Source organism: Punica granatum, chromosome 8 (genome assembly GCF_007655135.1).
Source record: "Punica granatum isolate Tunisia-2019 chromosome 8, ASM765513v2, whole genome shotgun sequence".
In the NCBI taxonomy this organism is placed as follows: domain Eukaryota; kingdom Viridiplantae; phylum Streptophyta; class Magnoliopsida; order Myrtales; family Lythraceae; genus Punica; species Punica granatum.
The window spans coordinates 24,062,885-24,088,387 of record NC_045134.1 but is presented as its reverse complement, the minus strand read 5'-3'; the positions used below and the strand labels follow the sequence as shown (position 1 = coordinate 24,088,387).

At 36.8% G+C, this 25,503-nt stretch overlaps 2 protein-coding genes across 2 annotated transcripts; both read left to right on the top strand.

Annotated features, from left to right (window-relative positions):
- Positions 1 to 5,198: 5,198 nt before the first annotated feature.
- LOC116187963 (cytochrome P450 82G1-like) lies at positions 5,199 to 9,692 on the top strand. The gene is made up of 3 exons (XM_031517021.1): positions 5,199 to 5,623; positions 6,006 to 6,618; positions 8,847 to 9,692. The coding sequence occupies exons 1-3, from the start codon at positions 5,265 to 5,267 to the stop codon at positions 9,468 to 9,470; spliced, it is 1,596 nt and encodes a 531-aa protein (XP_031372881.1). The 5' UTR covers positions 5,199 to 5,264; the 3' UTR covers positions 9,471 to 9,692.
- Positions 9,693 to 11,212: 1,520 nt separating this feature from the next.
- Positions 11,213 to 18,676, top strand: LOC116188878 (nuclear transport factor 2-like). Its single transcript, XM_031518337.1, has 11 exons — positions 11,213 to 11,359; positions 11,832 to 11,917; positions 12,026 to 12,163; positions 12,559 to 12,845; positions 12,890 to 13,121; positions 16,265 to 16,270; positions 16,328 to 16,430; positions 16,528 to 16,649; positions 16,732 to 16,791; positions 17,860 to 17,923; positions 18,028 to 18,676. Exons 2-11 carry the CDS (start codon positions 11,867 to 11,869, stop codon positions 18,318 to 18,320), a joined length of 1,356 nt encoding a protein of 451 aa, XP_031374197.1. The 5' UTR covers positions 11,213 to 11,359; positions 11,832 to 11,866; the 3' UTR covers positions 18,321 to 18,676.
- The last annotated feature ends 6,827 nt before the right edge of the window (positions 18,677 to 25,503 follow it).

Below are 25,503 nucleotides of genomic sequence, written 5' to 3'. Positions count from 1 at the left end.
AGTCATTGGGATGCTTATAATCAACAAGTTTAAAATCATTCGATAACCGGTTGGATTCAATATCTTAAGTACTTTACTTCAAGCTGTTATTACTCCTCCGATATCCTACTTTTGTATATCAGGTTCAAACAATATCTATTGCTATGTGGACCGCTTTGAATTAAACTGCCAACCGATAATCTTTATGTCTTTCAGCAATTTGTTGGGAGTTTCTTGCCTCGAATTTGTGTAGTTTAATTTTGTTTCTCTCTTTTTCCCCAGACACCATCGCAGGTTTATTTACTGAAAAACAATAAATAGTAAATCAAGTTATTGCTTAAAAAACTCCATTTCTACACCTATATTCTGATCGTTTTTAATAAAATTAATGTTATTTAAGCACAAGCTCATGTACTTAGTTGAAACCGAGAAAGTTTACAAGATTGGAATTCTAATAGTATTGCAGACCATCGGCCCCACCTGATCAGACCTATATGGCCAAGAATACGAAAGTTGTCTATTTTAAGAAAATTTGGGCCATACATTTAGAAAATCTTGTGCTCGATATAAATCAACTTCCAACCACGTCTGCTAATATCGACCACTAGAATGAAATGGGCGAGAAAGGGTGAAGTAAAATTTTATAGGGAAAAAATAAATGTGAGTTGACACGTTTATTTAAATAAAATCTTGGGTTCGAATATTATAAATGAAAAAATATAATAGATTTATTATTTAGTGAGTCAATCCGATTCAAATTAGATTAATCGAGTTTTTTGAACTTCCTATAAAAAAGAAAAAGGGAAAAGCAACGCCGTTTGAAGTTAACTGGCGTTTGATTTTTGGGTTGAATAGTGATGTAATTTAATTTGATTTTATATAATAATTGTAAATATTGACAAATATATGGTTGTGAAAATAGATGAATAATTTATTATAATTGATTTAAACAATGATGATGGCGGTGGAAGAAGATGGTTGAATGGCCGAAGATTAATGAAAGCTTTGCCACATGGAAAGTTGATCATGAATTTTTTTTTTTCGACGAACAAGTGATGCTCTTATTCAAATCATTGAAAAAAGGGCATGAGGATAGAAGCAGTAGAACTACCGAGCACAATAAAAGCTTGGAAGGCCAACTGTTTAAAAGAACACACTTGTAATCAAACAAGGCAACAAATTAAATCATAGCTATTAAAGAATAACAGCTTAAGAGGAAGGGAATTAAGTAGCATAAGTTGTTGCTGTAATCACGATGTCTCGGTTCGATCTTCGTAAGTACAACTTTTGTATCTTTTACTAGACCATAAATTTTCCTTACAATCGAAAAAAAAAAACTTAGGGTGTATTTTAATTTAATCAAATAAGTATTTAAAAGTTAATCACAAATTAGTTATAAGAAAAATGAATGGTAGAAGGAGGGAAAGATGAGGGATGAGTACTTAATTATTAAGTCAAAAATTACTTAATGAATTAAGTCAAAAAATTTGATTAATAGAATAAGTCATTTTTCATTTATTGATATCTTTAACTTCTCAAAATACATCTCCTCATCCTTATCAATTCTCTCATCTTCACATACACTCTTTTTTTTCAACTAATTAAGTGATTAATTTTTAAATACTTAATTTATCAAACGCCACGTTGCTGAGATAGTCCTCAATTTGCCAAGATCTTCTGTTGTTGTCCCTACTGCGAATGGCTAACCACGAAATAAAACAATGTTTTGGAATGCAGGGTTGTGACAAAAAATTGTACCAAAGAACCTTATGACCTTTATGGTTTGTTTTGTAATAAGGGTTACCGATGGTTATGGATTATAAGAAAAACCTTCATAATCCACCTCCATAACCCTCAATACAAACAAGCGCTTAAATTTGAGGCGTGTCCATATAATTTGATCCTCTTTTCTAGCATCTGGTGGGGGCAGAGGATAATTTGTCTCAGAGTGGAAGAGAAAGACCACTACGGAAGATCTCCCTCGCAAACGTGAAAGAGGACTCGGGGGATGCCAGTTGTCAAATCTGAGCCAGGTGCTCTATCCATCACCAATTTGCTGCTTGATCCAAGGGTAAGAGTTCCCTTGGGGTTGAGGTGTGATCTGGAACTTAAAATGAACGGTATCACAATGCATATCGTGAATTTTTAACTAATGTTAAAAATTAATAATAATATTGAAATTTACTAATGTTTCTTTTGTGATCCAAGGAATGTCATTGAGTCAAGTTAAAGAATAGCCTAAGGAAAATAAAGGGATGCGGAAAATCTTACTAATAGAAATAACGAAAATAAAACTCACTTCTAGGCGGTTTGTATTCGGATTAGTTTTTTCATATTAACTGTATCTTGTTGCAAAAAAAATTGAAAAATAAAAGAATTTCAAATATTCTTCGGTCACAAGCTAGACCTATGTACCTATACAATAAATTAAGAATTCTAATAATAATAATAACTAATAAAAAATTATTGGTAATCTCACTACGAGTATCGAATCTAATTTTTTTATCAGGTTAAATATGCACTTCGTGCTACACCCTCTTTAAGAATCTCAAAAAATTTGGGGTACTTTACTAGTAGACAAAAGACACGTTATACACATTTTTTTTTTGGGTAAGCCATGTTATAGACATTTTAGTTTCCTGTATGTGTGGAAAGTCCAAGTACTATAAATAGCAACGTGAATCAATGTTAACATCAAGCAAATTCAACAAATTAACATTATTGTTCCTTCTTGATCTCGTATTCGATCAGCTATTATTCAATGGACCACCTCTTGTCGCTCCTGTCATTCGTTCTAGCACTTTGTCCGCTAACTCTAGCACTTCACTGCCTTATTTTTCGTAGATTTGGTTCTGCTGCCTAGAAACGGTCGAACCACAGTGAGCTGTTACCGCCTGGGCCAACGGGTGCATGGCCTTTAGTAGGGCCACCTTCATCTCCTGTGGGGAAGAGAGCCCCGCTTTCAGGAAGTTTGCAGCCATGGCCGACAGATATGGCTCGATTGACCTGCGATTCCACATTTTTCGACTCAGCCCATTGAATCGAAATCATATAACCCCCCTCGAGTCGTAGAATCGTACGATTCTACGATCCGAATCACAATTCTGACAACCATGGTACGATTCTACGATCCGAATTACGATTCTGACAACCATGATTGCACATACAGCGCGTTACTTCTCTGAAAAATAATATAATTTTAAATTTGATCATAATTGATAAACGTGTAAATTTCACATGAAAATGGGTCTTTATCGAGAACAGTTGCAAGGAGTCCGTCATTATTGAGAGTTTGATTTATCCCTTGAAACATATCAAATAGAAAAAGTAAAGTTTAAATAAGCATATCGATAGACAGTGGCATAAATAATAAGTTACGCCAAGCCCAGGAGAATTGGGAACATATATTCATTTGAAGGCTGCGGTACGCTTGTACACGCATCAAGGATTTCATCGGGATGCTTATAATCAACAAGTTTAAAATCATTCGATAACCGGTTGGATTCAATATCTTAAGTACTTTACTTCAAGCTGTTATTACTCCTCCGATATCCGACTTTTGTACATCAGGTTCAAACAATATCTATTGCTATGTGGACCGCTTTGAATTAAACTGCCAACCGACAATCTTTATGTCTTTCAGCAATTTGTTGGGAGTTTCTTGCCTCGAATTTGTATAGTTTAATTTTGTTTCTCTCTTTTTCCCCAGACACCATCGCAGTTTTATTTACTGAAAAACAATAAATAGTAAATCAAGTCATTGCTTAAAAAACTCGATTTCTAAACCTATATTCTGATCGTTTTTAATAAAATTAATGTTATTTAAGCACAAGCTCATGTACTTAGTTGAAACCGAGAAAGTTTACAAGATTGGAATTCTAATCGTATTGCAGACCATCGGCCCCACCTGATCAGACCTTTGGGCCAAGAATACGAAAGTTGTCTATTTTAAGAAAATTTGGGCCATACATTTAGAAAATCTTGTGCTCGATATAAATCAACTTCCAACCACGTCTGCTAATATCGACCACTAGAATGAAATGGGCGAGAAAGGGTGAAGTAAAATTTTACAGGGAAAAATAAATCTGAGTTCAACGTTTATTTAAATAAAATCTTGAATTCGAATATTATGAATGAAAAAAATTCAACAGATTTATTATTTAGTGAGTCGATCCGACTCAAATTAGATTAATTGGATTTTTTGAGCTTCCGAATATAAAAAGGAAAAAAGGAAAAGCAACGCTGTTTGAAGTTAGCTTGCATTTGGTTTCGAGTTGAATAGTGATCTAATTCAACTTGATTTTGTATAATAATCGTAAATATTGACAAATATATTATTATGTGAGAATATATAAATATATATATGTATATATAATTGTGAAAGTAGACGGAGAATTTATTATAATGGATTTAATCAATGATGATGGCGGTGGAAGAAGATGGCTGAATGGCCGAGTTTAATGAAAGCTTTGCCACATGGAAAGTTGATATGATTTTTTCTTTTCGATGAACAAGTGATGCTCTTATTCAAATCATTGAAAAAAGGGCATGAGGATAGAAGCAGTAGAACTACCGAGCACCATAAATTTTCCTTACAATCGGAAAAAAAAACAACTTAGGATGTATTTTAAATTTAATCAAATAAGTATTTAAAAATTAATTACAAATTAATTATAAGGAAAAATGAATGGTAGAAGAAGGGAAATATGAGATATAAGTACTTAATCATTAAGTCAAAAATTACTTAATGAATTAAGTCAAAAAATTTGATTAATTGAATAAATCATTTTTTACTTATTGATATCTTTAACTTCTCAAAATATATCTCCTCATCCTTATCAATTCTCTCATCTTTACATACACTTCTTTTTTTCAATACAAGCAAGAGCTTAAATTTGAGGCGTGTCCATATAATTTGACCCTCTTTTCTAGCATCAGGTGGGGCAGAGGATAATTTGTCTCGAGGGAAAAATTAGGACTTGGGGAATGTCAGTTGTCAAGACAGAACCAAATGCTCTGTCCATCACAAATTTGCTCGATCGGTCCCTTGGTTTTGAGGTGTGATCTGGAACTTAATAATTGGGGTACTTTTGCTACTAGTGGACAAAAGACACGTTATACACATTTTTTTTGGGTAAGCCACGTTATAGACATTTTAGTTTCCTGTATGTGTGGAAAGTCCAACTACTATAAATAGCAACGCGAATCAATGTTAAGATCAAGCAAATTCAACAAAATAACATAATTCTTCCTTCTTGATCTTGCATTCGATCAGCTATTATTCAATGGACCAACTCTTGTCGCTTCTATTATTCGTTCTAGCACTTTGTCCGCTAACTCTAGCACTTCACTGCCGTATTTTTCGTAGATTTGGTTCTGCTCCATTGAAACGGTCGAACCACAATGAGCTGTTACTGCCTGGGCCATCGGGTGCATGGCCTTTAGTAGGCCACCTTCATCTCCTGTGGGGAAGAGAGCCCGCTTTCAGGAAGTTTGCAGCCATGGCCGACAGATACGGGCCTGTCTTCTCCCTTAGGGTCGGCCTCTGCAGGCTGGTGGTCGTGAGTGGCTCCAAGGCCGCAAGGGAGTGCTTGGCCGTGAACGATAGGGTTCTGGGCACTCGGCCTGATATTGCAGTAGGAAGGTATGATTGAATAACCCATTTAACACACGACCAATACTAATAGTGAGATCATATTTTCTTTGGATATAAGCATACCAAACAAGATCATTAGAAATTGACCGGACACTATGCTGGTAGGCATGTGGAACTGGTAGCTAGTTTAATCAAATGGCATTACTTACTTTTATACATGCATTGGAATTCCGGGATTCAATTACAGTATCTAGATCGAGCATCATATCGTCTGGAACAAAACTTGCAACATGAAACAGTGCATAATGTTTGGCAACCGATGGCCGCCTTGTAGCACATGATTAACCGTTGATATTCGCCATCATGGATTGTTATTTATTGTTGATTGTTCATGTTATTATTACTATTCCTAATATATTGACATGGACAGGTACATCGGATATGATAATGCTATTTTTGCCTTGGCGCCCACAGGGCCATACTGGCGTGAAATCCGAAAAATCGCTGCCCTCGAGCTCCTCTCAAGCCACCGCGTCGAGCGACTCCTCCATGTTAGGGCCTCTGAGATAGCCTCCTTCATGGCGGATCTCCTCTCCCGCTCCCAACATGACAGCCTCGTTATTCCCATTGACAAGCAGTTCGAGCACCTCACCTTCAACATAAACCTGAGGATTATTGCCGGGAAGAAGTTCTCGGACGCCGAGTTTGGCAAGGCAGGCTCCGATGCTTGCCGGTTCAAGAAGGCGATCGAGGACTTCTTGTACCTGAGTGGAGTTTTCGTCCTGTCGGACATGATCCCTTGGCTCGAGTGGGCGGATATCCAAGGGCACGTGAAGGCGATGAAGGAGACGGGGAAGGAGCTTGACTATGTCCTTGATAAGTGGCTAAAGGAGCATATTGAGAAGAGGAAACAGAGAGGCAGACATGAGATCGATGACAAAGAAGCCGATAATTTAATGGAGATTCTGCTCGAGAGGTTAACGGAGAGCGAGCCAATGTTCTTCGGGCGTGACCGGGAGACTGTCATCAAGGCTACTGCCCTGGTACTAATTAATTTCAATTTTCTGCTTTTTTTTTCTTTATTTAATTTAGAAAATTGCATTATAAAATAAAAAATAAAAAATAACCCACAAGACTTGAGTTTCAAAAGATAAAAAGATTCCTGGCCAAGGTCGGGCAGGGCTGTGTAAAAAACCAACGCAACTAAAAAACCCGAGCAGATCTGAGCAGAACTACCCCAATTTTTTGGTATTATGGGATTATTAGAATAAGTTTTCTCTGTTATTAAGGTTCGGGTTTTGAAATCGGAAACCATTTTAGCCTGATTCGAACTAGAATTTTTCTTCCTTAACACATAATATATATATATATATATATATAGAAGTACTTGATAAAAAGTTAAAAAGTTAAAATCATCTTCATTGGGAGATACTCTATAAGTCTCTAAAGTGGTCCGATTTTCACCACATGGACTTCACATAGATTAGAGACTCCCCGGAAAAAAGAAAGACTAAGGCTTGTTTGGTTTCAAGATGGTATTTTAGAATCACAACTCTAACTTTAACTCTACCCACTACAAAACAAAATAACTCTTACAAAGTCAAAGAGTGGGCCCTATTTATACCACTTTTTTCCACAACAAAACAACATAACACATATAAGTGGGGCCCATTTATACTACTCAAAATCAAAATCAAAATCTGATTTTAAAATCCTACTATGAAATCAAACGCAACCTAAAAATTCCAGTGATAGTTCGTGATAGGATTTCCATTGCCGACATAAAATATTTTAGAGACTAAAATATTTTTTTAATATTTTTAAAACCCCACATTTTTTAAAAAACAAAAAAGAAAAAGAAAAATAATGCGTGGGCGGCTGGAACAACGACCCCCACAAATAATGCAACAGCTTTTGCATCAGTTTTTGTCCTTTTTTTTTCTCAGACTGTTCATCTCTTCCTTTCTACCTTTAATTAATACCATCCCAAAGTTTCATTAATCTTTTCTTCTCTTAAATAAAGTAATGGATAGATTCAATTTAGCCATTTAGGCATAAGGATTTTTTTATTATGATAAAACTGTACTTAGGTTAATTACTAAGAACTGGCCGATAAAACTCGATCCGTGGCAATGGTCGGTTTTTTCCTTGAATTTGGTTTAGGTTCTTGGGGATCTGTGAGATCCTTGACCCAAACAAGTCTGTGTCCTTAAATTTTCTCTAAAACCCGCCCCTCATCCCGTCCGCAGAACAGCTCTAGGGTCAAGTATATCGGAAACGAGATTAAGTCTCAGTCTCAGAGAAAAGAATAGAAAAAGAAATAACAATTAAAACTTTTTTATATTGCACGAGTAATAACCTTAGTATAATGAAATAAAAAATTTTAAAAATAATAAAGGGGCACAGGTAGTTCATTGCGAGAACTAAACCTTTAACCTATTGATTAACCGGTAAAAACGTGTACCAATACGTTGTATCCTCTTTCTCAACATTTCAAAATATTGGGAGATTTTTTCTTGGATTAAGGGAACAGCATCATTTATTAAGCCCACTGAAAAAATCGTGCCGGCCTCCCATTGGTCCTGTGTTGATGGCCAGGCCTGGGCTGGCTTGTGTAGCCCATTGGGCCCAAGGCCACTGCCTAGCCCAGTCCATACCGGCCCAATCCTGACCAACGGACGCACCTCCGTTGCATAATATCCATGGTATATTCTTATGGAGAATGAGATAATCAAATGTTATGAATAGCTCTTTTGTTTTCTCGGTGAATTTTATGCCAAATTTGTGATTAGGAGGGAAAAACCACCAAAATGAGACAAGAGAAACCATGTTTCCTGATTACCAAGAGGTTCATGAGTCAAATATATCAAATAAAAATCCTAATGACTAATAAATGGTACAAGTAGTCCTACTACGAGAATCGAACATGAAACATCTTCATTACTAGCCGAAAGCGTGCAGCACTGTATATGGCAAATAATCTTAATAAATTACGTGATTTCCTCCACTTCTATTAAAGCTATCCAGATTTTTTATTCTTAAAGTAAAAATTCATGTGATTTCAAATTTATCGAATCTATCCACCATTTCAAACATCTTCATTTATATTTCCATCGTTCAATCTGGGATCCTGGACAATGATTATGCAAAATTTCCCCTAAAAGGAAAATAAAATTTTCATTTTTGACTATGGTATGAACTGAATCGTAATTATATCTTCCGAACTTGATACTGATATTATTTGTTTTTCTTTTTTCACTAAATTTTGCAGATTCTCATATTCACCGGTTCAGAAAGCACGGCATTGACCATGACGTGGGCTGTAGCATTGTTATTGAACAATCCCCGCGCCCTGAAGCATGCCCAAGAAGAGCTAGACACAGTCGTCGGACGGGAGCGGTGGGTCCAAGAATCGGACATCGGAAGCCTGAAATATCTCCAGGCCATCGTGAAGGAGACTCTGCGTCTCTATCCACCAGCTCCATTAACGGGAATCCGCGAAGCCTTGGAGGATTGTCACATTGCAGGTTACTCCGTTCCTAAGGATACGCGTCTATTAGTCAATATATGGAAGCTTCAGAGGGACCCCACGATGTGGTCCAACCCCGACGAATTCCGCCCTGAGAGGTTCCTGAAGGAGCATGAGAAGGTCGACATCAGAGGCCAGAGTTTCGAGTACATCCCCTTTAGTTCTGGACGAAGGTCGTGCCCAGGTGCCACGTTCGGGCTTCAGTTGGTTCACCTGACGCTGGCTCGCATGCTGCAAGGTTTCAACATAACGACTGTTGGGGACGGGCCGATTGACATGGGCGAGGGCCAGGGCATCGCCCTGCCCAGGACGAGCCCTCTCAGGGTTGTCCTGAAACCGCGCCTTGATTTGCCACTTCATGGATGAACTGATTCTATATGCATCGGATCATCCCTAGTAATTAGATCATACGGATGCGAATCGTAAGATCGTGTGAGCTCACCAAGCTCATCGGATGGAAAATAATAATTTTTTATTTTTCTTGTCTATCAGCCTATTTCAAGTAATATTGGATTAAACAAAAGAGATAACTTGTTCCCCTTTTATTATGTACTTGAGCCTTCTCCATGAAGGTAATCTAGCGTTGTATATGTGCGAGGATGAGTCATCCCATGTCAAAAGGAAATGGAATAAGATGCTTTTTCACTCTCAACAATACAAAGTCCAATATCCATCAATTCAATTTTTCTCAATGAGACCAAGAAATACTCTCAACCTATCAATTGAGATTAATATACACTTGAACATCTAATTCATATATTTATTTTTAGTCAATACCTAATAGTGCAAGAATATATTATTAACGAAAAAGGATGATTTTTTTTTTCGGTAGACACGAAAAGGATTATTTTGAAATTCTTTTGAAAAACTTCAACGGAAACACCCTAAAGAAGGTGCCCCGACGTACACCTGCAGGTGTAGTCAATTCCTCAAGTAAAATATGCTATCTTAATAATTATAAATCAATAAGATGCTAGAAGTATGTAGATATATTCTACTAGAAATAAGTGAAGAAAGCAAAAAAAAGAGTGGTGGAGGGTGCAATTGAATAAAGAAAGTATGTAATTTTGAGAAGGTATTATGAGTAATAAGTATATCACATGACATTGTGTCACTAAATATAAAAAAATATATTATTTTTGTTAACAGTAAATTTATTTGGGGATATTTCCAAAAATCAATAAATATTAACGAACATTTATTTAATTATGACATTGCAACGCAATATACTCATCACAAATAAAACTTTGTCATGCCGTAGAGAGAGGCTTGGAAGGCCTATTGCAACGCAATTCTTTCTTTAATTGAGATGTGCATTACTTTGTTAAGATTTTAAATTTGGTGTTCTGTTAGATTTGGAAATGGACCCAAATAGGCCTTTTCTTTTACGCAATTAGCCATTATTCAATTCATTTCTTAATGTAAATTAAGTCCTACGGCTGCCTAAAATACATAAAAAGAGCTTTTATGACTTTTTTTTTTTTGGTTAAGTGGTTGATAGCTTTTAACCTTTACTAGTGTTGGGCCGGTTTCTCTCCTATATGAAGAATGGTGAGTGCGGGTGTTGGAAGTAATCCCACATGGAAAAGTTGAGAGGAAATCCATAGGTTTATAAGAGATAATGGTCTAGTAACCCATTGGCTTAAGCTTTTGGGTTGCGGATGGGCCCGAGTCCAAAGTAGACCTGTGGATTTTACCTAACAAGTGGTATCAAAGCCCAAGGTAACGATCTTGGAGAAGCGCACACGCTATGCGTGGAAACCCAACACCACACCAAGGCTCGAGTGTGGAACTCGTGGCTAGTGATGGGCCTAACAATTGGGTATCCGAGTTCGGAAGTGAAAGCCCGGCTCGAAGTCCTCCATATAGTCGAGAAGAGGGGGAATTGTTGGGCCGGTTTCTCTCCTATATGGAGAATGGTGAGTGCGGGTGTTGGAAGTAATCCCACATGGAAAAGTTGAGAGGAAATCCATAGGTTTATAAGAGATAATGGTCTAGTAACCCATTGGCTTAAGCTTTTGGGTTGCGGATGGGCCCGAGTCCAAAGTAGACCTGTGGATTTTACCTAACAACTAGTGCACTTCAGCATCTGCTTTTGTTTTGGTGTAACATTGCTAGAAAAGAAATCCTCAATCGTGGTAAAACTAACATACATATATTAGTAGAACCCTTGTAGCGTTCACTATTCTGATCATAAACTGCATTCGGAGTTACTCTCTCGCCTCAGTTCGACCAGCCACTCAGAAACTCAAGAGGTAACTCGTTCTCTCACTCGTCAACTATCTCTGCTCGCCTGGTTGATGCTTCGTTTTGCAATGCCTGCCTTTTCTGCCAAATGGTTGTACGGAAAGTCATTAGTGTAATTGGACGATGCTTCTTTATGCTCTTAGTTTTTTTTTTTTTTTTTATAAAAATTTTGGGCTTCTGTTATTGGATTCACAATTTTGCTGAGCAAGAATGGTTTCTTTGCTTCTGTTCATGTGGAATTCTTGATTTCGCTGAGAGTCGGATGCTGTCAAACATATTGTGTTGCTGAGCTCAAATCATGGTGGTACTTCGCGATCGGCAGTTGATTGCAATAATGTAGATTTCATGATTATATTAGTGGGATTATCTGCTCATGAGCAATTTATTGGTTGAATAAGATTTTGCTCATGATCACGTGTTTTTCTTGCTAGGTTCTACTTTATTTCATGTTGATTGTGATATCAGTAACTTGTTTTGTAGGTTTGCGGTTACCGGGTTTGTGATCGAAAGAAGTAATGGCAGTGCAGCAAGCCCCAACTACGATAGTCCCTCTGAGTGCCAATGTTGTATGTATTTATTCTACTTCTTAAGCTGATGACCCTAAATTTCTCTATTTGTTTCTGCCGTGGCTCTAATTTTTTATTCTCTATTGATTTATGGATCGTGTGGTATAGGTCAGCAAGGCATTCGTCCTTCAATACTACCCCATTCTGCATCAATCGCCGGAGCGTGTTCATCGGTTTTATCAGGACATCAGCAAACTTGGCCGTCCTGAAGAAAATGGAATCATGGGGATCACCACAACTATGAAGGTTAGCTCTTTGTGAGTGTGTGTGTTTGTTTCTGCTGGTCTCTGGGTATGTACCTTTTTTTTTTTTTATTATAGTAATAGGAAAGGATTAAAACTTTGAAGTGTTTAATTTTTGAATGCATGAAGTTATAGTAGTATTTATTTCTTTCTTGGTCAGTCAGCTGTGGAATAGGGACTTGGCATGGATAGAAGTGAGCCAATCGTTTGTTCTCGGAACTTATAGTTTGTCGAACGCTATGTTCTAGCATGTTCTCAATCACAAGAACCTGCGACTAATATCTTGATGGAAGTGTTTTGTCTTTGATGTTTCCTAGTCACTTGATCTGTTGCTTGAATTATACCCTCTCGCATGAGCTTGTACATTAGAAATTGCATCTTACTTATCCTAAAATGCAGGCAATCAAAGAGAAGATGCTGTCGCTTGATTATGGTGAATTCAGTGCAGAGATAAGCACAGTTGATGCACAGGATTCTTACAATGGTGGAGTTCTTGTTCTTGTCACTGGATATTTGACTGGAAAAGATAATGTGAGGCGGAAATTCACTCAGAGTTTCTTCCTAGCACCTCAACATAAAGGCTATTTTGTTCTGAATGACATATTCAGATATGTTGAGGAACTCCAGCTCTTGGATGCAAACCCTGTTCCTGCTAGTGATGTAGAAGCCCCTGTGGCTGTTGGAGGGTAAGTATTTACTAAGCTCCAAATGTATGAAGTGCCTATTGACATCAGATTGCCCCTAAAGATGCTCTTGTTTTAGATCCTACTCCAGATCAGGAGAATGATATAACTGAGCAAAGTCCGGTGCCTGTGGAGGAAGACGACCATGCAGAAGTGTATAATCCTTCTGAAAATGGAGATGTTTCAGTATGGGAGGAGGAAATTTTGGCACCTGAGGTTATTGATGAAAGTCCTGTTGATCCAGAGGTAGCTGCTGAGTCTGATGCTAAATATGAAGATGTTTGACTGTACAACATAAGAGTGCCCTAACATCATATACAGTCTAATCTGTGTCAGCACCCAATTTCGGTTCATCGGCTCCAGGGGGTAAAATCGTCATTTTTTCAATTTATTACCTTTTCTAAAATAATAATAATAATAAATAAATAAATAAATAATATATATATATATATATGATTAAAAAAAATCATTTTTCGGGCAGGCCGAGCTGGGCTGGGCAGCGCCCACCGGCTGCCCATGATCCCAGCCGGCCCAAAAAAAAAGTGTTCGGGCAGGCTGGGCAGCTCTCATCGGCTACCCGCGATCCCCGCCGGCCCAGAACCCCCAAATCGCGGATTTCCGCGATTTCTCCAAAATTGGCCGAAATCTTAACGAAAAAGGGGAAGAGATTGCAATTAAATGAACAGAAAAGCAATTCGGAGAGGAAGGAACAGAACCCAGTGAGAGAAAACGGGAAATTTGCTCTTGTTTTGGCGAATTTTGAAATCAGTCGAATTCGGAACCGTCGCAGGAAAATTGCAAAATTTTCCCCGATCCCGATTGTTTTAACCTCGGTGAGGCCCAGACCGACCATGGCAAAGCGTCGGCGGTGTCCAGAACCGTCACCGGCGTCCATTCCAACCCTCACCGCGGCGTCCAGGGGCGAGAACCGCCGCCCGTAGCGTCGTCGCTGCCGTTCTCGGCGATCCCGACCGCCCGTCGGCTAACGGGCCTCGGCCCATTTCCTTTGCTTCACAGGTCCAGCCCAAATCTATTCGGCCCAACGCGCCAGGACGCCCAACGCTCCAGTCCAGCCCAGCGTTCTTCCGGGCGGTTTCTCTTTCGGGAGGGCAGTCCGATCCGATCCGATCCGACCCGATTCGTCCGACAATTTTTTTAAAATTTTTTTACAGAATCACCCCTCAACTTTCCGAACTAGGTAAATCCTCGACTTAGTGGCATGATTAGGGCTCCTTTCCTGAATATTAATGCTTGCTTGATGGATATAATGTGAAATGAACGTTCTTGGGTTGCGTGGGTGATCGAATTTGTCCCGAACTCGATTTTACAAACTTTCTATTTTGTCACATTTTAGTCCAGAGGACGCATTTTATTTTTTTATCTTTATTTCAGATCTGCCCCGAATTTCTAAAATTATTTTCAATCAAGTCCCGGTCATTTTACTATTTTCCAATCAGTCCTTTGATTTTTCAGAATTTTTCTAAACATCCCAAAGAACTTTCAAATTGTTTCAGTTTAGTCCCGGGACCATTTTCACCCTTTTCAGATCTGCCCCGAATTTCAAAAATTCTTTTCAATCAAGTCCCAGTCATTTTACTATTTTCCAATCAGTCCTGGAATTCCCAGAATTTTTCAAGCATCCCAAGGAACTTTCCAAGTTGTTTCAGTTTAATCCTAGGGCCATTTTTTTGTTTTCAGATCAGTCCAGATTTTCAAATTCGTTTCAAACAAGTCCTGGGACATTTTCAGTAATTTTTACACAGTTCCCTTTTTTTCATAATTTTCAAATCGGTCCCCGAAGCTTCAGCCGAATTTTCAAATCAGTCCCTGCTCTTTTAAAATCGTTCAATTCAGTCCCCTGGACATTTTCTAAAAATATCCGACCCTTTCCTACTTGGATCACCCACCGACAATGTATGTGCCCCATTTAAATATTTTATTTTTGTAATTATATGTATACAACGTGATAATGTCGGAAATTAGAGTTTATCGGGCGGTCAACTAATGGCTATCTTGACGACTCGAAATTCGTAGATTAAAGCATTCGGCGAATTTCTAATTAACCAAAAATTCTACATACGGGATAATTGGGACGTTAAATTTGACTAAATTAAATCACTTGACTCTTTTAAATGAATTGTACGAACCGATTAATAATATGTAATCGCGTCGACAGTTCAAGAACTGTTAGTCACCCCCTTTTTAAATTCACAATTTCAAAAGCATTGAGATACGTGCTACGTAATCTTGATTTTTCATACACACACATATTTTTCGATTCAAGGGACATGACTATCGGTTCTTGTCTTGCCGTCACTCTAGTATAGGTTTGTGTTTAGAACGAGTTAAAACATGGAAAAACATATTAATCTCAAATTCGGCCTAAATCAAACATGGGCAATAGTCAAATAGAGGGTTAGATTTTGGGTTTTAGGTGAAAATACTCTTAATCTGTAAAAGTCATATTGTCACGATACAGAATAATCTAAAAATAACCCACACATTCGAGACTTGATTATGGACACCATGTCTGTCGAGTCCGTTAAAATGATGTCGAATGCTACATGCCCTATTTATCACTCATTTTGTTTGTTTTAAGGTAGGATTTGTATGCCAAGATATCTCAGTTAATAATCAGTTAATTTAAGTAAATTCGGCGATAACAAAACCCCATTATTTGTTTATTTGAGCTTGCTTGTTACATTTTTTGCAATTATTTGTTATGCGGATCGAGCCCGATCCTTTAGGACACGATTCACACAGGGTCCAAATCCTCTAACCGTCGATCACGGGGTCCAATGCCCCCATACACCGAGTGCGCATTTAATTTAATTTTCGGTCTTTTCCAAAACCATACGGTGAACATGAGTGAAATAATGGCCGAACGCGAACCGATCGGGATTCAGTCATTGTAATTTGTCTTTTATTTGAGATAAGGTTTTATATTATACATATATTCATGTAAAAAAATCCCGGTCGGAGAGTGGACGGTTAGAGTGTTTCTTCGAATTTACGGTGTCAAAACGCATAAGATGAGCGGAACTTAATTAAGAGGTAATTAAATTAAAATGGCAAGCCTAGACAAGCTAGAGTACCGAAAGGGCGTGTGGGATATAGGCCCACACGTAATAGAACCCCCAAATTCGAAATTTTCGGTTCCGTACAGACCATTGCCTTAGTATACTAGGTGTACCTCGTACCCCTAGACCCGGGTAATTTGCCGGCCCTCGACCTTCGGGTCGTAAAAATGGCAAGTGGCGACTCCTTCTCACGTGCGTCCGTCGCGCGTCCCCGGGAAGGTGGATACTCCCAAGCCGCGTTGCATAGGCGCGCGCATGCGTGCCGCGACGAGACGAAATTCCACAATCTGTTTCAGCTTGCATGGTACTTGAACACTACTTTCTTGGTGATGTTTATTTCAGGTAAAGGTAATGAAGGAGGGTTCTGTTCAAGCATCTGCATCAACGCCTGCCTCTTGATGCCTCTGTGAAGTCTGGTACGAGGGCTCACTGTCTCCTGCCCCCACAGTTGAGAATCAGCTTACCAATCCAAAAGTGACTGAAAATGAGAACAGTCAAGAGAGTGAATGTAAGCAGTCCTCTGCGTTTTCATTGCCATGTATCATAGCAGGATAAAGGGTTTATTTGGATCTACACTGACTGATGAATCATTTGATTGTCAGCAGCCGATGGTCACTCCATCCACTTGAAAGGACTACCAATGAATGTTACCTTTCTGCAAGTTGAGAGCGAGTTTACTAAGTTTGGACCTATTAAACGTGGTGGTATTCAAATCAGGGCCCAGAAGGTATGCTTGACCTCAGCTTCAATTTACGGTTGTATTTTTGCTCAGGATTTATTGTGATTTGTCCATGCATGATCTTGAACAGGGATTTTGTTTTGGCTCTGTTGAATATGAAGAACGGAGTGCTGCACAAAGTGCAATAGAGGTATGCATTATCCTATCATCCTCATATCATTTAATTCCAGTCACGATTCTTTTGCGCTGATTCTGTAGTTTCAAATTGAGTGTTATCAAACTACATGAATGTTGGTAACTGAACTATTCTAGTCTTATGTCGGTGCTTAAGGACAGGTTTTACTCATTTAAGCATGGTAATCTATATCTTTAGACTTAGACATGGAGAAGAGCAAAGTTAGGGAAATGGTGATACTGACATGTTTTTAATAGAAAACTGGCGTAGGTTGGAATTGGTGAACATGCTCTATAAAATTATTCGCTATAAAGAAGATATAAATTTAAAGGGAAAAAAAAGGCCTAGCAAACGTAGCAATGAAGTTATAACCTCAGTGAACTATGTTTCTCCAATCTGGCTTCATTAATCTCCCCTAGTCCACTGTCAGGTGCAACCACTTGCTTTTCAAATAATTTTGGTTAAGGTTACAACTTATGCATGCACATCTTAATAAACAGTGCATGAGATTCTCATCAGTGAAGGGATTTAACGGGTGTTCTTTGTTCTCCATGCCTGTCTATGCAATTCTTTCTTTCTTCTTCTTCTCTTTTTTTTTTTTTTAATGGACAAGTTGTTTATAAAGTGATGCCTCTGAAGTTCAGATAAGTGGATTCTCATTGTTTTAGGTTGTTAAGCTTGTTTGTTTTCAAGAAATATTTTTAACTTTAATTTTAACTCGATTCCACTTAACTTCACTTATCTTCAATTAAACAACACAATCATTATTTTCTCTCAACTATTCATTACTTTTTCCACAATTCAACAACACAATTTTTATTTTCTCTCAACTATTCATTACTTTTTCTAAAATTTAATAACACAATCATTCCTTTTTCTCAACTATTCATTACTTTTTCACATTTTTTCTCATAATTTAATAACATAATCATTACAAAATAATTAAAATCAAAATCCAAGTCTCAAACCAAACGCAGAGTGTCTTCTATTTGTGTTAGATTGGCTTGTGAAGATAAACAATGTTCGACTCTTCCGCATTTTCAGTGTTCCCCCATTGATAAAGTTTTGCAATCGTTTTACCAGGCTTCACCCATTGCAATTGGTGGACGTCAAGTTGTTGTTGAGCCAAAGAAGTCCACTGCTCGAGGCAAGTTACTTTACTACTTTGATAAAAGTTCTCTTCTGATTGTCATATCATATAAAGACGATGGTAGCCCGCATGTTTGACATGGCCCTTCCTTTGTACTGCAGTGAATAGCCGAGAGCGGTTTCCATCTGGAATGCTAAGTGGAGTATTCAGGAACGATGGCCCAAGAGGACGCGGGAACTATGGAGGAGGAAACAGAGGCTACAACAGGGGCGAGATGAACAACAGGCCTGACTTCGGGAACAGAAATGGCGGCAGAGGAGGGTACTCCCACCACGGGGATGGAGGAAACCACCGAGCAGAGCGTCCACAAAGAGGGTTTAATGGTGGGAACCCACCCAAGAACATGGTCGCGCGAGTCCTGCTGCTGCTTGAACTCGAGGGACTGCAGAACTGAATTAGTCTTGTCTCATTGATCGATGCTATTATGGGTCAATGGTGGTCTGGGATCTTTTTTCTTTTTTTGGGGATGGGGATTATTTACCTCAGAATTGGGTCGGTTCATTGTTGTGGAGGTGAATAGTAGGTGGGAAAAACTTACATATATCAATGTAGAAGTTCGGGTGGTCGGGATTTGAATAGCTAAAATGATTTCGAATTTATGTCCCTTGTTTTATTTATCTTTTTTTTTTTGGCGGTAGGACAAGTAGTAAGAAAATGCAATTATATGAATGCTGACGCATTGACCATGAGCTGCATCCAGAACCCTGGAGAGTCACCAAATGATTCATCCCTGGCGGAAAAACCTAATTTCACATGCTCGTTTTGTAAGCTACTATTAATCCTTGCCTGGTTTTGTGACCACCAAAGTAGCAGAGTGATTTAGTTCGATACTCGAAAGAAAAAAGAAAGAACATACAAGCGCACACACTGTCCTGACTCAGAGACCTAGGTGCAAGAATGACTTCAAAAGTCGAGGAGTTCGCTCATTAACTAAAAGGTAGCTAACAAGTTAATCCCGCAAACATAAGCTTTGGCACATTACTATTCCTTCATGTCAGTTCAGAGTTGCGCAAAGTTGTTAGAGAAGCCCCTCCGGAACAGCACATCCTTTTACATAGAAACAGAAGCACCAACTCTGTCAGACTCTTGAGCTTCCCTGGCAGCTTCCTCCACTCTGTCTCCAGCAAATTAAGATACCTCAAATTTACCAATTCTCCAATATCTTCAGGTAACTCTTTCAGGTGGCGATTCTTCGACAAATCCAAAACTTTCAGTGATGGCATGGAACAGAATATTCCATTTGGAAATGTCCCCAACTTGGTATGCCGTAGTATCAGAGTAGACAGACTGGAACGAGTTGTCAATGTTGCTGGGAAGTTACCAATCCTTTGATCCACCGGGCTCCAAAGAGATATCTTTCAGGCATCTTTCTACTTTCTGAATGATTTCCTTTGGCTCAAATGACCTCCGCTTCTCCTGAACTAGGATTTTACTCTTCTTCTTCCCATGTTCAGAGTCTTAACCATAAAGCCATATCCCGAATAACATCATGCATTCTAAATCTCCACATACCCGCATAATCAACCTCCTCCAATAAACAAACACGTATAAGGTTGTTGATTATGTCGATTCCCGAATCACGTGCGTCAAGTATGCCATCAGTTTCATTAAGGAAAACCTCTCCAATCCATAGATGAATCAATTCCTCCATAACAAAAATGTGGTCCTCTGGAAAAACTGAACAATACAAAAAGCACTTTTTCTGGGTTTCATTTGGCAAAGCGTCGTAGCTAAATTCTAGCACAGACAACATCCTCTCTTCCATACCTTGAAAGTTTGATGGATGGATCGTCAAATCTTTAGCAGCGCGTCTCCACTCGTCTCGTTGCTTCCTACCGGCCACAGCTGCCCCGACAGTGATAAGAGCAAGTGGCAGGTATTCACACTCCTCAACCAAAGCCTTGGCAAGTTTTGGGATTTCAGTATGAGCAGACCATGTTTCTTCACCCACCTTCTCTCGGAATAGTTCAAGGGCCTTATCTGGGGGCAAACAGTCTACCTTTTCATCCTGTCAGCTTTCATTTTAAGACAAACTTTCTCTGATCGAGTTGTGAATATGATCTTCGATATGTATTGATGACCGCGAGAAGGAATCCCCATATGCAACAGGTCTATCTCCTCCCATATATCATCCAAAAAGAGCATGAAGCTCTTTCTCTTCATAAGACTCAATATCCTGCCCGCTCTTTCTTGTTCGCTGGTAGGATCCCATTCAGCCTGAGCGAGTCTTTAGTTTCCTCGATATGGCTTCTTGAATTTTTTTGAGCACGACTAAGATGATCATATATATATATATATTGGTATGTATCCTGTTATCCAGAAGCCTAATAGGGTCTTACTAATCCAATCGCGATATCGAGCATTAAAGGTTATTCTCCCTCCGATCAAGTACGCTTCCCGGAGTTCGAACTTGTGCTCTCCAATTGGATATAGAGTTAAAAAGAGTTTTTACGGTAGAATATAGTTAAAAAGATTTTTTACTGTAGAATATACTTAAAAAGATTTTTCCAGTTGAGTTACGGGAAAGGTTCAAGAATTTTTAGTCAAAGCCCTGTAGACTTTGAAAAACTTTTGGCTGCCTTTTTACTTTGGTCTTAGCTGACCACAATCCGAGCATTTTCTTCTGTGCTCGGTTAGAGGGGGACTAACACAAGGCAAGCTTTTGGCGACTCTAGTCCTAGCGTGATGTGAGTTCATACGAACGTGTAAAATCTTATTCTAATATCATATTAAATTTATATTGGAATTTTACTGACTTGAACTCACTTTCAGCCAAAAAGTATAAGCTATTAAGTGATGAATCTCATATCTATATCTATATTAAATATTAAAAGCCAAGGTACTGCTCCTGAAAGTGTCACGTAGGACAAACATGCTTTCCCGTAAAGTGACTTTTCGAGTTATCACTAATTGAAAGGAGACATTTGGTGCAAAACTATTGGTACCATATTAGATCCGGAAGTTCAAAAGTCTACTACTTAAATTATCACTCATCACTTATGCTCGACTGAAATTTGAAAAGACATTAAAAAGTATAAAAGAGTATCAAATTCATTTTTCCTTTTCTCTTTTGTGTTTTTCCCTCAATGGAGCTCGGTGAGCAAAGAACATGGATAAGATGATGAAGAAAGTGAGGTCTTTTAGTATCATATGAAGATGCACTCCTAATTGGTACTAGCTAGACTATTTTTGCATTGTTGATCAGAGGTGAAATCAGGTAATCATTATGATATATATATATATATATATATTGTAATAGTTATTAGCAATGTTAGCATTATCATGCATAATACTATTTTCGATATTTTAAATTTATATTTTCCCATTTAAACAACATTACTAACTAACTCATGCAATGCACATAATGGATGTGTAGATCAAGAATGTTATGGTATGTCGCTTTTTTATTTTATTTTATTTTTATTTTTTTGTCTAATATGAAGTGACACTACAATACAAATGAGCTATTCAGAAGACAATATATATCTCTATAAGCCATTTATCTGCCTCTATAATCTTTAGAAACAAATAAATTAATTGACTACATTTGTGTTATTTTTATAGACCTTTAGAGACAAATTTGAAATTCAATTAGAAACAAATGATTTGCCTCTAAAATAAGTAAAAGTTTCCATAAAATTGTCTCTATGTATTTTTTAGAAGTAAATATAGTTGCATCAATATGTTTTTTTATTCGTATATATAAAGCTCTACAAAAAAGTACATGTTTTTTATGGAACCAAGTGGCGGGTCCCCATTTCAAACAAACCAATTCAATCCATCAGCATAATTAATTCTACGACAAAGAGGATCGAACTCTTAACCTCCATTTTAGTATAACATTATTTTATTCAATGCACCAAGCTCCTTACTTGTCTAAATTTGCGACTTTTATTATTTATTATACTTTAATGATGATATTTATATTCTAAACATTATTACTTTGTATTTATAAGTTTTATTTTTAGGTAACCTACAAAATAATAATATTTATTCCAATAAAATATTTTGTGAGAGTTTATCTTTTTAAAGAAAATATTTTTATTAACTTCTGCCTGAAATTATATTGAATAATTTCGGATATAATTTTTGTAAACAATTTGTTGGTCGAGCAAAAAATGCCAGAAATTCTTGTGGTCGCCGAATTTTTCTTGGATTAGTGGTCATTGAATTTAAGTGGAGAATGAGAAGAGAGATATGATTAGGAGCAGAAAGAACCAGGAAGAAAATGTAAAGCATGCAAGAGAAAATACTTGCATTGAACAAAAAATCGAATGAAGAATATGTATATACGAGAAATGTTTCTTAGAAAAAAAAAGGATGAAAGAGTAGAAAATTGAAATGAATAAAGTAAAATTAATGAATTACATGATTCTTTATTCTTAACTTGTAAAATTATACATTCGAAAAGTTTCAAATTCAATTTAGCAACTCTATATCAGTCTCTATACGTTGATACACTTTAAAAGCGTATAAACTAGTCTCCATTGCTCATACCTAAGTCAAATAGTTTTTTTAATTAATGGTATTAGAGACAAATAATATATCATATAGAGACACAATTTTATTTGTCCCTGAAAGTAAAAATTTAGAGACAAATAATACCATATACAAAGACATATATCTTAATTGTTTTTAAAGGTATAGATTTAGAAACGTCTCTGATTTTTGTTCTTGTAGATCATTTGTGTTGTAGTGTGGTCTCTAAAGTTTTACCCAATTGGTAAATGACAACTTGCATAATTTTATGTTATCAAGGAATTGTTAAAACTTATAAGGTCAAAAGTTATTCTCTATAGGAAACTTATTGTATTCTTATTATACTTTACTTTTAATTTTCATATTGATTTAAAAGATCCACTTAAATTTTGTGTAAATGGAATAGTTCAGCATATTTTTAACTCTAATAATTAAAAAGAAAAAATTGCTATAAAAGATTTATTATCATAAATAAAAATTTAAAAAATAAATAATTTTAATTAAACAAATCATTTTGAAAGCTAGACAAAAAAATATGGTAAAAATAACTTGTGCATTGTACGAGCAATTCAATTAGCCAAAAAATCTATATCTATATATAATTATAAAGTCGAATCAACTCAGCAGACAATGTCACGTTGGATTTAGGTAATATGTGGTTAAATAATTTTTAAAATTCTCACCAATCATAACACAACAAGTAGTGTGCTATTTCTGGGCAATATCACTCTGAACTTCAAAAATTTCTTTGGTTATAAAAGTACAAAAAGTCATCTCTATAGGAAAAAAAGAAAAGTTTCACCTTTTATGGTATTACATGCCATTAGAATGAGCAAAAAATGTTCTACCCTGTGAATTATGAGGAAATCATTTTTTTAAACGTATCGGCTTCATGAGAAAAATAAAGAAACATGAACAAAATATGATTAATATTGGTAAAAATATATAAATAATAAAAATAAAATTTAATCAATTATGCGGTTGCAAATGAGAAACATTAAAAACTAATCCTTGTGAACAAATCTTCATCACAGGTAGAATTTTATATTACTTATACGTTTGATTCAATAGTGATTACCGATTTATTAATATGCCTATCGCATGGCCTTGCGTCTAATTCCATATAAACCTTTCCATTATTTCTATTTGTTTGGCCAGCTGTAAGACCTCTTCTTTTTTACTCTCAACAGATTAAACCATGATACTTTTTTGACGCAAAAGATCCCAACTAATGTAGTTCGACCCAATTCGACGCACTAAGGTGTTAAATTCTTCCGGCATGAATAATCATGATATTTTGATAGCAATCAAGTTGCAAGCAAATATATCTTATATAATGGGTAATCCATCAATGGGTGCAAGAAAGAAATTCGGAAACTCGAAAAATTGACCGGCCTGACCTGAGAATGTTGTCGTTGTTTTTTTTTTCCTCTTACATCACATATTCTCCTGCAACTTTTAGGTGATCCATCAATGTTTTTTTCCGAATTCGAGAAAGTTGGGACCCGAAAATAAAAGCCTAACAGAGCCCAACCCACTAGTTGATTGTATAATTATGTATTATTATTCTTTTAGTACTTTATAATTCTATGCTCTTCTCCTTTCTGTCTGTGTCTAGTCCTCATAGATCTCCCTGTTCTCTATGTGTAAAAGTTGAGTCAAACGCACTTTCTTGGACTTATAACTCAATGCATGGAGTTGCTTCTGAGACTGATTATTTTTGTTAGACTTATATTTTGTTTCGATTAAGTCATTATATTATGTTTCATGGAATGGGATTTTATTTTTATTTCGTTTCCTCGTTTATGATATATGCTAACTTAATGAACTAAGCTAAAAAAATTGACTTAATAAGTTATTTTTCACTTATTGGTGCCTTTAACTTCTCAAAACACATCTCCTCATCTTTATCAATCATCTCATCTTCTCATACACTTCTTTTTTTAACTAAGTACTTAATTTTTAAGCACTTAATTTATCAAACGTCACCTTACTGAGGTAGTCCCCAATTTGCCAAGATCTTCTATTGTTGTCCCTATTGTGAATGGCCAACCACGAAATAAAACAATGTTTTGGAATGCAGGGTTGTGACAACAAAATTATACAATAGAACCTATGGTTTGTTTAGTAATAAGGGTTACTGATGGTTATGGATTACATGAAAAACTCTTATAATCCTTCATAATCCACCTCCATAACCTTCGATACAAACAAGTTCTTAAATCTGAGGCTGTGTCCATATAATTTGATCCTCTTTTCTAGCATCAGGTAGGGGAGAGGATAATTTGTCTCGAGTGGAAAAGAAAGACCACTACCAAAGATCTCCCTCGCAAACGTAAAAGAGGACTTGGGGGATGCCAGTTGTCAAATCAGAGCCAAGTGCTCTGTCCATCACCAATTTGCTGCTTGATCCAAGGGTAAGAGTTCCGTTGGTTTTGAGGTGTGATCTGGAACTTAAAATGAATGGTATTACAATACATATCGTGAATTTTTAACTAATGTTAAAAATTAATAATAATATTGAAATTTACTTATGTTTCTTTTATGATACAAGGAATGTCATTGAGTCAAGTTAAAGAATAGCCTGAGGAAAATAAAGGGACACGGAAAATGTTATCAATAGAAATAGCGAAAATAAAACTCACTTCTAGACGGTTTGTGTTTTGATTAATTTTTTCATATTAACAATATCTTGTTGCAAAAAAAATCTGAAAAAAAAAGAATTCCAAATATTTTTTGGTCACAAGCGTGACTCATGGACCTATTACAATGAATTAATAATAATAATAATAATAATAATAATAATAACTAATAAAAAAGTACCAATAATCTCGCAACGAGTATCAAATTTGATTTTCTTATCAAATCAAAATATGCGCCTCTCCACTGCATCTCCTTTAAGAATCTAAAAAAAATTGGGATATTTTGCTACTAGTATAAAAAAAAGACACGTTATATATACATATTTTTTTTTCTGGGTAAGCCATGCTATACACATTTTAGTTTCATGTATGTGTGGGACGTCCTAGTACTATAAATAGCGACCTGAATCGATGTTAAGATCAAGCAAATTCAACAAATTAACATGAGTCTTCCTT

Bases quoted from the DNA above. Each gene is read 5' to 3' on its own strand.
- LOC116187963 (XM_031517021.1), top strand. From the start codon at position 5,265: ATGGACCAACTCTTGTCGCTTCTATTATTCGTTCTAGCACTTTGTCCG. The intron at 5,624-6,005 runs GTATGATTGAAT...TGACATGGACAG, and splicing joins CCTGATATTGCAGTAGGAAG to GTACATCGGATATGATAATG. The intron at 6,619-8,846 runs GTACTAATTAAT...TAAATTTTGCAG, and splicing joins TCATCAAGGCTACTGCCCTG to ATTCTCATATTCACCGGTTC.
- LOC116188878 (XM_031518337.1), top strand. From the start codon at position 11,867: ATGGCAGTGCAGCAAGCCCCAACTACGATAGTCCCTCTGAGTGCCAAT. The intron at 12,846-12,889 runs GTAAGTATTTAC...TGCCTATTGACA, and splicing joins GCCCCTGTGGCTGTTGGAGG to TCAGATTGCCCCTAAAGATG. The intron at 16,650-16,731 runs GTATGCTTGACC...GATCTTGAACAG, and splicing joins TTCAAATCAGGGCCCAGAAG to GGATTTTGTTTTGGCTCTGT.